Consider the following 11,475-nt stretch of genomic DNA (forward strand, 5'->3'; position numbering starts at 1 on the left):
TTTATTTTTTGTAAATTTTTAAGGTAGATTTTTTATATCTAACTTCCTTGCCATTTACACTACAAGAAATAACTTGCTTACCATACACTACAAGAAAAAGTATAAACATCATCTCAAAAAATTCATGCAAACGTAGAAAAGCCTATGCTAATCATTATTAATTAGCGTCCTCAAAATCTAGAGGTTACAAACGGAGAAAAGCCTACTATATCTATAGTCAAATTTTCCACTTTAAACTTCAACCATGTAAAATTTGCCAGTAATTTTTTTCAAAATTTATTAGTAAAGTAATAAATAATAAATACTTTTTTTTTTAAATCTAATCAAAAATTGAATTTTTTAAAAACTTATCAATAATTTTTTTTTTAATTAATTTGTTTTCTTAAAAAACTTCAATAAATCCATTAGTAAATGTATTTTAATAAAATTTGTTGGCAACTCCGTCGGTAAAAGGAATGTCAATTTTCAATCAAAATATGATAAATATTTGTTGTAAAATAGATAAAGATAGGCAAGAGGAAGAAGAGTGGAAAAAGGAGGAGAAAGAGGAGGAAGAGGAGAAGAAAGAGGAAGAGGAGGAGGATGCGGCACTGATAGCGACAAAGGCGATGACAATAGTTACAGAGGTAAAGGCGATGGTGGTGACAACAACAATGAAGGAGGATTTGGTAGGGAAGAGGAATGAGGAGGAGGAAGATGATGGAGTTGAAGAAGAGAGAGGATAAAACGGAGGAGGAGAAGAAGAAAGTGGGGGAGGAAGAGAATGAAGATGAGCTAAAGGTGGCGAAGGAAACAGTGACAACTCAGGAGGAGGAGAGGGAGGAGAAGAAGAAGAAAAAGAAGAGGACAAAGAGAAAGAAGAAGGCAAAATTGTAATATCTATCAATGAACTTTTATTGATAAATTTTGGTTGTTAGTAATTATTAATAAAATTTTTTATTTATTGGTAAAATTTATTGACGAACATTTTTACGGATGAATTTTTAATTGTTAGTATGGAGTCAGTAATTTTGATTTACTAGATTTTAATAATTACTAATGAATTTCAATCGTTAATAAATCCCATTTTTTTGGGTAGTGTTTGTCGTTTCTTGCCATATTATTAAATCTCCATAATTTATTATCCTTTATATTGCATATTATTAATCTGCGATTAATATAAGAAAAGAGAGTTTTTCAAAAGTATGTTTTGAAAAGTTTTTAATCTTTTGTTATCTCAAACGCATTTCGTAAAAAATTTTGCTAAATGAAACTTTGCTAAATATTTTAAAAGTCTTAAACATGTGCAATTTAACTCTATCTTATATTTGACTTATTTTCCAAATATAACACAAGTTTTCTATCAACAAGAAAATTTATACGATATATATAATATTTATAGTAGTACAATCTAAATTAAGACATTAAAGTCTAGATGACATCTTACCCTTAATATTCTAGATTGTAATATAAATTTTATAGTTATTCTCATTCACTCCTCAATCACCTTAAAACATGGTTTATAACTTTCAAAATATTAAAATTAGCTCATTTCAAGCCTATAAAACTAGTTTATTGCTTACTTCAAAAAGAAGTTGGAATAATGACAATAGTCTGTTTAAAAGACCCATTTATTCTTTTTTTCCTAGTTCATCTCTTAAGTAGGTTTTTCTGAACAAGGTCTCAATAAGACACATTTTTTAAAAAATTATCTTTTTATTACATTGGATTAATATAATATGAAGTTGTTCGAAAATAAATTACTATGAAGTAATCCAAAGTTGTTTGAAAATAAATGACTATCACATGATATATGAGTTCATTTGAAAACAAATGACTATCCCAGTATAATCTAAAGTTATCCAAATAATCTGAAGTTATTGAAAACTAAACAATTATCAAATCAAAGTAGTATGAAGTGATTTGAAAATGAACAGCTATCATAATAATCTATAGTCATTGAAAAATAAATGACATTAGATCAAAATTTTCTAATCTTATTTATTTTCAACACAAGTGCAAAATAGACACATTAGAATAAAATATTAAATTGATTACATAGAGACACATTAGAATAAAATAGTAAATCGATTACAGAGGAATTGTTTACCTTGGTTGTCAATAATGTGACTTGATTATCATAATTATTTTTTAATAATTAGGTTTCTATTTTTTATTAGATATTGATAAATTGTTTTTTAGTCTTAATTTTTTTAAAATAAGTATATTGACAAAGAATAAAATAATATATTCATTTATTGTAAGGTAATTGAAGAAAAGATATTCGTGTTGATGAAAATAATACAAATTTACTTCTTCACCTATTTTCAAGCATGATACTAAAAATTTAATTGTCAGAAAATCATTTCTTAAGATTTAAAGAATTATAAATAAAAAATTTCATATTAATTCTTGAAAATTATAGACGTAGAATTTGATATTAATTTGTTGGAACTTACTATACGAAAACTTTATTATCAAATATGAGAATATATGGTAAAAATAATGAAATTAAATTTTTTTATTTAAAATAGATTTCATATCAAATAAAATTCAAAATTATAATTTTTTTAAGAAAAAACATTCAATAAAATTTTAATAATAAATTATATATACTTTTATTATATTAATAATAATAATTAAATGTATAAAATTTATTTAATTATGTCACTGTCGATGGACCACTCCACCACATGCCAGACTTTCGTTCTTATTAGATAAAATTCAAAATTGATTTAAAAATATCCTCGTATTAAAGAGAGAAAGCCGTGTATAATACACACAACAAATCGGTATTCAATGTAAAAAATAACGAGTCTGATACACTTAGATTTAAATACATTTTTAGTCATAGACAAATTCCACATTAATAACGATGTCCTTTCCTAAATCGAATTTGTTTACATCAATAGTACGTGAAAAAATGCAAAGCTTGGCCCATTGTCTGAATAAAACAAGCGTGTCGTACAGTTGTTTTCAACAAAAACCTCCAGAGTCACGCACAATTAACAACAAACTTTTGGGATTAAAACGTTCAAACTGAGTCTAATTTTTCTTTTGGATTACTTCTTGTTTATCTGCTATAAGGTTCAGTAATTTTAAGTACCCAATTGTTATATTAGGTTAACAAAATGGTTACCCATTTTCTTTTTCTTGATGGTAACTATTTGTCTCTTATCGATCAACAACAAAAGAAAACACCAGAAACCTTTTTGTTTATTAACTCATGTTCCAGGAGTCTACAGCCACCAACTGCGAGTTGGAAAGACCACTCTTTTTTTCTACAGAAGTAGATGCATCAAAAGCTTTCATACACATATTACTTGGTGATTGTTGCAGGCATGGCCAAGAAGCCTTGAAGTGCTTCAGAATCAGAGTGAAAGCACCAACCATAATCGATGTAGTTATTGGGATAACGAGCACAGAAGTTTCCACTTCCTTTCTTCACGCATTCATCATCAGATTGACATAAGTTGGGGTGTTCTTCTATCATCTTTGCCACAGATGAAAATCCACTTGGATTAGTGCAGAAACCAACAAATAGTCCAATAGGGATACAGCGACAGTCACCGGACCCACACGGTGGCATCTCGAACGGTGAACAAGCACCTGAGCAGACAACTGCTTCTATCTTCTTCATCGGAAACATTACTAAGAATCATGCTTAAATGTCAGAACAAATGAACACGATATATCTATAATAATGCTGTGTAGTTCTGAAACATATATAAACAGAAATGATGAAAAAAATATGAAGAAGAAGAAGAATGGAATAAAATGCTACGTACTGGAAGTGGCAAGCAGGAAGAGAGCCAAAGGAGCAAGCCTCACATAAGCCATTCTTTGATTCTGCAGATATTGTTATTGTGAGTTTTGTGATGTGTTATGGTATATATGTTGTTGCATGTAGCAATTTATAGGCATCAGTGTGTTCTCTTGGACAAGATTTATGGTGGTAAAATAGTTATTTTTACGAGAATCTGGGGCACTGTGAAGTTTTGTCATCACTCTTCACGTTAAGACAGTAAATAAATTGTCTCTGTTCAGTCGTCGTGGATCATAGGGAATGGATGCATGCAGCAACAAAGACACGTATCATCATTTCATGAAAACTTAGTAGAATTCTACCACCTAATAAGTGCTAGATTAACTTGTTTCAACTTTATTAAATTTAATTTCACATTTTTTAATAAATTCTTATATTATATATTTTAAAATATTAACTTTTAAAAGAAAAGATATATAAAAGAGAAATATGACTTTTATATTTATACCTATATATATATATATATATGTATGCATATAGACAAATTTGAGTTGTTTGGTTTCTAATCCGCCAAAAAAATTATAAATATGAGTGTATTTGGGATACATCAAGCTGTTTACATGCAAAATATATATATATAATGTATAGAACTAGTTTAAAGAAATTGCATATTAGAAAAAATAAAGATGATATTCTGTCTTCCATCCAAAATAAGTTAAAAAAAAATCAATGTCACCAAAATTATAAAATAAGGAAATGAGAACTTCCGGATTATTACTGTTTTATAAAAATATCTACTACAGTATACATATTATTAATTAGTCTTTAAAATTGAGTAAAGACAATCTAGGTTAGAGATTCTGTCATTCTCTTTGTCCTTTCTATGTAAAGACAAATCTAGGTTAGAGATTCTTTCATTCCCTTTGTCCTTTCTATTGTTCTTTAATGGTTCCCTTATTTATTTTAGTTTATTGTATGTTGTCCAGATGCTGAAAATTTTGTATGTTGTCCGGATGCAGAATTACAATTATTTTTCTTGGCAAAGTGTGCCTCCCTAGTGATCAGGGTTAGCATAGATAATGATTTAATGTTTGAATTATAAGATTAATTAAAAATATTATAATGGAATTAATTGTGATTTAATAAAGTATAATGATTTATTAGTTATCATATAAAGTTATAATAAAAATTAAATAAAGATAAAATAAAATTGATTTGATGAGCGTTGGTTCATTAAAGAAGATTAGGATTATTTCTCTTGCTATAAGATTAGGATTAAAATTGATTTGAACTCTCGGTAACAAACGTTATAACTGATGAAAGAAGTGAAAAATTCCAGAAAACATTGAAGCAATGACAATACCAAGTCTACCAAACAGGTGAAAGTTAAACACTGAACTTGATGCCAGCAAATGCTATATCATTGACTCGTAATTGAGTGTCAGCTTCAATTAGCTTATATTCCCCACTTAAATCTATACACAGCCTCCATGGTTAGAACAGAAAATAAACAAATTTGGACTAACAAAGGGAGTTACCATAAGCACAATATTTTGATCAACCACAATACAGAGGGACCTGCACCAAGGTTGCAACTCCAAACCAAATAGGTTGAAACTGGGGGACTCATCTCTTATGTATTCAGAAAATTGCCAGAACACTAGAAGAATAGTCCTTAATTCTAATAGACCAGATAAATTTCATGCCCTATAAAATTATAAGGAGAAATGAAACAGTGAATTCTCCCCCAAAAAATGGCACCAATCTCAGCCTTGACTAACTTCCTTCTCTTTTGCCTTGCATACATCTTCCGCAGTCTTGATAAACTTTTTGGTCAAATCATCAACCTGTAAGAAGGAAATATCAGAAACGAAACTACCAAATCTGTGGAACTTGGTAATCTTGTAAGTTGCAATAAGCATATGTAAGTTACTTCTTTCTCCAGTCTTTTTATGTCATCTTTGGGGAGACTTGAATACAACTTCTTTATCGCATCCATTGCCTAACAAATAAAAAAGTTGAATCAGTTTAAAGAAAGTTATGGCAAACTTTTACAGCAAGAGAGAATCCCAGTTTTTTCCACAATTACTTTTTTTGCAACCCCTTATATTACTGAAAAGTAAACCTTCCGATAAAATGTCAAGAAATACGAAAGCCACACCAAACCTTTTGTCGAGCTCTTCTAATACTTTGACGAGCATCTTCACATGATTTAGCAACCACCTTAGCCATAGCCTGAAACAAATGTCAAACAGAAGGATATAGCAGCATGATAAATGTGTAAAAAAAATAACTAAATGGAGTGTAACGAGTTTACCTGCATGTGCTCCTTGGTCAATCTGGTCATTTCACGGTGAAGTAAATTAGTTAATTGATAATGAGCTTGAAAGTCAAATTTTTAATAGGTACTATATTATCCAACCAAATTCATTCTGGCAGGCATGGGTAACTGAATGTCATTAGAATGTGTGCTTACGGTGGAATAACAGCAATCAATCTTTCACCGTCTGATTTAGGATTTAAGCCCAATGGAGACGAAACAATGGCATTCTCTAATTGTTTAAGTGTCTGCAGAAGTTAGGAATACCATATTAAAAAGTAATACTAGTTAAGTACTAAGCATTCTACAAAAAAGAAATAACAAACTCCAACTCCCAAGCTAATGTACCTCTGGATCATATGGATTAACAGACAAGGTTTTTGGATCTAGGACTGAAACAACAGCAAGCCGATTCAAAGGCATCTTCAAACCACTAGTTTCGACAATAATATGATCAAGCATTCCTGTAGAGGCATGCATGCAATTATCATGTTTGAGTACTATCTATCAAGGGACACAGATGATCTATAAAGAACTATGGTTAATGCAAATATACCTGGGGATGCCCTTCCTGTTCGTAGCTTGCTTAGTTCTGCTGATAACGCAGCCATTGCAGCCTCCATCTGTGAGACAGCATTTGCCTTGATGGTAGGACCAACGTTTGGTGGAACTTCAATTGTACTAACACCCCCTTCATCCCCTAAAATGTACAAACCGCTGATAATTAAAGACAATGCTTAACCACCATGGAACTGTTATGAATCACAAGAATACAACTTCGCCTTCACTGATGTTATTTCATAAACACCTTGTGGGCACTACATTAACAAACAAGAAAAAAAGAGCAACCAAATTCTGAAGAGAAAATTCAACAAACGTCAATACTCGCACCAGCTGGTCAAAAGAAATGGAAACAATTGCAACATCTCTTCATCAGAGTGTGCACAAGTATAGCTTCCAGGGAGATGAAAACCATTGACTAGAGCAAAGATCAAGAGGTTTCTCAACTCCATTTTTTTCAAACTTCAAAGCAATACAACAGCAGATGCAGAAAAACTTTTCTGTAAATCTTCTTACAGGCTAAACCCAACACCAACACCTTGGTAACAAAACACATAATTTCTTTTCACAATATATATTGAGGTTGAGAGAGAGGGAGAGAGATTGCAACGCTAGATGATTCTTGTGTTTTAAATGTGAGGAAAAAATTAAGATCAATCCTTTAGAGAAGAGAATGAGAGTGAATATGAGCAAAAGGTGCACTACAGTGGAAAAAAACATCTACAAGGCAAGTGGCATCGCTCTTATATCATGTTAGAATTCAGGACTCAATGTTGAGAAGAGAAAAATGATAGACTGAGATTAAGATGTGTATTGATTAACAAAAGGTGATTACAAAGAACCTTTATATAAGCAACAAACTAAATATTCTACTAACAAACTCCTAATTAACCATATCTCTAAGTATCCAAGAAAACTCGTGCATCCAATTCATAAAACACATCTGGGAAATTTAAGAAACTGTCCCAAATTTCTCTTATTCTTCATTTTCAAGAACTTCCATAGTTTCATTCAGTTTTCAAAAATATTTCTCATCTATAAGCAACCTATAATTTATGCGTCATGCTTGAAATTTAAACTAAATTCCCATGAAAAACACGAATCAGCACCAACAAAATTCACTAAGGGAAAATCAAAATCCAAGGAGTAGAGTGTGTATATCACTCAATGGAGAAAATGTAGGTGCAATTCTTTAAGCACCTTTGGTGCTATTCTCCAGTCAAAATTAAAACAACTCATTATGAATCATTCACTTTAGAAGTTCCTAGAATTTAGATTCGAGCTTAATTCAACCTCAAAACTAGCTCGTGGGGTGAGAATTAACCCCACTTATATACACGAATTTAGACATATCACTAAGATCTCTAACACACCCTCCATGTTGATAACTAATAATTTCAAACATGAAGTTTGTGGGAGAAACGTGTGAAAGTGGTCTGGTAATGGATGGTCCAATAAGCCTAACAACAAGTAGGATGGTAGACTTTGATACAACATTAATATTTGAATTTAGGTCTACTTCCGCACCAAAGGTGAACTTGCCATTACATATCATTAGTCAATGTGAGATATCCAATAAATGTTGACGTTAATTGATAATTATACGCTAATATACTTTTAGTCTTTTATCTTATTTTTAAGGTTCATTTTGTCCCTTTATCTCTAAAAAAACGTATTTCGCTCATTTATCTTTTAGAATTGGATGACTTTGGACCTTCTAAAATGGTAGTCCTTTTCGATTTTTGTACATAATTTTGAACTCATTTTTTATTGATTCGATATATAAAAATCACTAGATTCCCACACATGAAAACCATAACACACTACTGGTGCTCAAACCAAATAATAAATAACAAGGTGAAAATTGAGTCTAACGAGCATCCGGAAAATTAAAAGAATCAGATCATTTTCTGATTATTTGGAAATCTCAATTTTCACACAAACTTTACATTGTTTATTATCCTTTCTGGTTCAAACATCAATTGGATTTAAAAGTTTTCATACAAGTGAATTTCAACGAGACAAGTTTACAACTTAGAGTAGTAAAAAAATTGGTTAACAATTGAAGTCAATTACTATTTCGGAAGGATCAAATTAATCCTAGATTAAAATATAAAGGACCACAATAAATCTTAAAGTTAAGATAAATAACCAAAAATATTATTTAATCATTGTTATAAGACTTTTTAAAGTAAATCATCATTATAAGACCTAGCTAAAACTCAAATTTTAGGTGAAAAACAACACTAAAATCACCTACCAAACTGCCTCTACAAGGCCAAATTCAATTCCCCTCCTTCAACTAAATCATCAAAACTCAAAACTCAAAACAAAAGAGTATAAGAAAGAACGTTACTTTTCCTAAGAGAAGCAAAGACGTACTTGACTTTCGCCCTTTGGCGTAGGCTCTGCGACTTTCCGCAAAAGAATTAGGCGCGGCCGGAATGGTGAACACTCTGCTGCTATCACACACTTGAATGGTAGACACGTCACGAGCACAAACAACACGGGAGGCTCGGACCCACAACATGTTTCGGTACGAGAATGCGCGTCTAACGTAACCAGACATCACCGTATTCACGAGCCCTTCTTACAAATATTGTGAAATTAAATCATGGAAAGTTGATATCGGTGTGAAGAGAGAGAAAAATCGCTAACGTTGATAATCTGATTCCGATGATCGAAACGATGACTTGTCTCTGTAACTTTCGGGATTGCTTTTAGGGTTTATGGGGTTTTGGAGAGAGCCGTTGAAATGGGCTGGCCGGCCGGCCGGCCGCCCACTGTCTCGGCCCAAAAGCTATCAGGAGTGATCAGTCCGTTAATGGATTTCTTCTGTAACCCCTTATTTTCCTTATGCACTCCCATAAATATTAAAATTCCCCTCTTATCCTTAAAAATCGACTTCAATATTGTGTATAATAATATATATAGATTATTTTTTTTTCATGAAGAAAACTTTTATGCATTGTAGAATCTGAAAGTTTGTTTTACTCTTCGGATTATGTAATAAAAAGTTTTTTTTTTTTTTTATGTAAAGAATCATTTCCAAATTGTAAAGTTTGATAGTGTTTTTCGAAATACATAATACAAAACATAAAAATAATCTATAACACAACACATAGATAAAGATTACAGCTACAAAAATGACGTTGTGACGACAATAGGACAACAACAATAAAAGATGGTAGTGAAAACTTCGAAGAATTAAAAAATAATTGTGATCCCCTAAATTAAATCATAGCAATAATTAATAAAATAAAAATACTATGGATTACATTAAGAAAATTACAAACTTCGAAAAATCCAAAGCAATGAATGATGGAATGCATCATAGAATGCATGGTCAGTACTGTCCAACAAAATTAAAATAGAAATGTTTCTTTAGGAATTGTGTCCATATATTAATCTTAAGAGAATTACACTTTTAAGAATTTTTTAATTTTAATATAATATAATAAAGTTGTTATAGTCATTAAGTTATCGTGTGTTTGTGTATTGAACAAAAAAAGTCCCGGTTTCTCTCTTGAATTAATTTTTTTTGTATTATCTTTGCTATACTTTTAAAATATACTATTTTTAATATATTAAAAATATGTATTTTAAAATATTAAAATTGATATAAAAGAAAATCTAAATTCACTTGTGTTTAATTTCAACCGTGCTTAAAAGAATCAGTTTTAGTCGTGGCCGCCAAGTTGTTTGTTACATTGAATGGAAACCTCAAAATCCAAAAGCCAAATTAAGGTTGCAGTTGTGGGGTCACAGGATACATATGTGGCTCAAAAATTTAACGTGAGTCTTCACCTAAACCTAATTATGTTTTTGTTTATTATTTTTTTTCATCTTATTATTGTTTCTCCGTCAAACTTCCCATTATATTTTCAATCCCGATGACTTTCCAAGTCATGCCTTTGACTAACACTACCTTCTTCAAGACAAAGAGAAAAGTGAAATGTCGATTTTTTCTTTTACAAAATTTATTTGACACGAAATTAAAATTTAGTATATTTTTTTTCCAAACTTTAAAAAATAATAAATATAATCCTTCTAATTCAATTAGGTTACATTTATTTAAAAATTAACAATTGAGCTATTTACATTGTTAGATGAGTTTCAACTTAAATATTAATCTAAAATTCTATTTAACTAAAAAAAGTTATATTAATTGGTTAAAAAAATTATTAATTTATTTTTAAAGTTTAAATACTAAATACAACAAAGTTTAAAAAAAAAATTCACGTCCTAATTAAGAAATTACAAATATGTTTAGTCCTAAAATATTTTATATTTCTTATGACACAAAATTATATATATATATATATATATATATATATATATATATATATATATATATATATATATATATAATTGTTCAAACATCTTTAATATAAGTTGTTTATCTAATTTTCTAACGGAACTTTCATAAATTTGAGTTACTTAAAATTGAAAAAAAAGAGTATATTCATAAATAATAATAAAATTTTATTAAGCAATTTTAATTGGAAATGTGATTATAGAAAAATCTAGAAATTAATAATACTTTTAGCGTCATAATGTATAATCTCTCTATTTTTTATGATATTAAATTCGCTAATGATTTTTTTTTAAATTACCAAAAAAAAACGACATCATTTTGAATATTAAAAACACGTAAAATATAATTAGCCATAACCTATATCATTATTATTGTAATGTTTAATTTTCTTATTTGCTATAATATTTTTATTTGTAATTTTCAGTTTCATGTTTTGAGTTTCGAGATTATATCAAATTTTTATTTTTTATGATTTATATTTTATCAGTTTTTTATATACTTTTTATTTTTTAATATATAATTTAAATGTGA

At 29.6% G+C, this 11,475-nt stretch overlaps 2 protein-coding genes across 2 annotated transcripts; both read right to left on the reverse strand.

Moving 5' to 3' along the window:
- Positions 1-3,173: 3,173 nt before the first annotated feature.
- Positions 3,174-3,902, reverse strand: LOC114168927 (albumin-1-like). Its single transcript, XM_028053907.2, has 2 exons — positions 3,768-3,902; positions 3,174-3,630 (listed from the first exon to the last, which is right to left on the reverse strand). Exons 1-2 carry the CDS (start codon positions 3,817-3,819, stop codon positions 3,299-3,301), a joined length of 384 nt encoding a protein of 127 aa, XP_027909708.2. The 5' UTR covers positions 3,820-3,902; the 3' UTR covers positions 3,174-3,298.
- A 1,377-nt stretch (positions 3,903-5,279) lies between these two features.
- On the reverse strand, positions 5,280-9,337 carry LOC114168567 (Ribosome recycling factor). The gene is made up of 8 exons (XM_028053444.2): positions 9,009-9,337; positions 6,622-6,765; positions 6,414-6,529; positions 6,222-6,313; positions 6,063-6,084; positions 5,912-5,980; positions 5,679-5,747; positions 5,280-5,592 (listed from the first exon to the last, which is right to left on the reverse strand). Exons 1-8 carry the CDS (start codon positions 9,193-9,195, stop codon positions 5,512-5,514), a joined length of 780 nt encoding a protein of 259 aa, XP_027909245.2. The 5' UTR covers positions 9,196-9,337; the 3' UTR covers positions 5,280-5,511.
- Positions 9,338-11,475: the final 2,138 nt, after the last annotated feature.

Source organism: Vigna unguiculata, chromosome 11 (genome assembly GCF_037176805.1).
Source record: "Vigna unguiculata cultivar grain cowpea cultivar isolate G323 ecotype 2 chromosome 11, ASM3717680v1, whole genome shotgun sequence".
Lineage (NCBI taxonomy): Eukaryota > Viridiplantae > Streptophyta > Magnoliopsida > Fabales > Fabaceae > Vigna > Vigna unguiculata.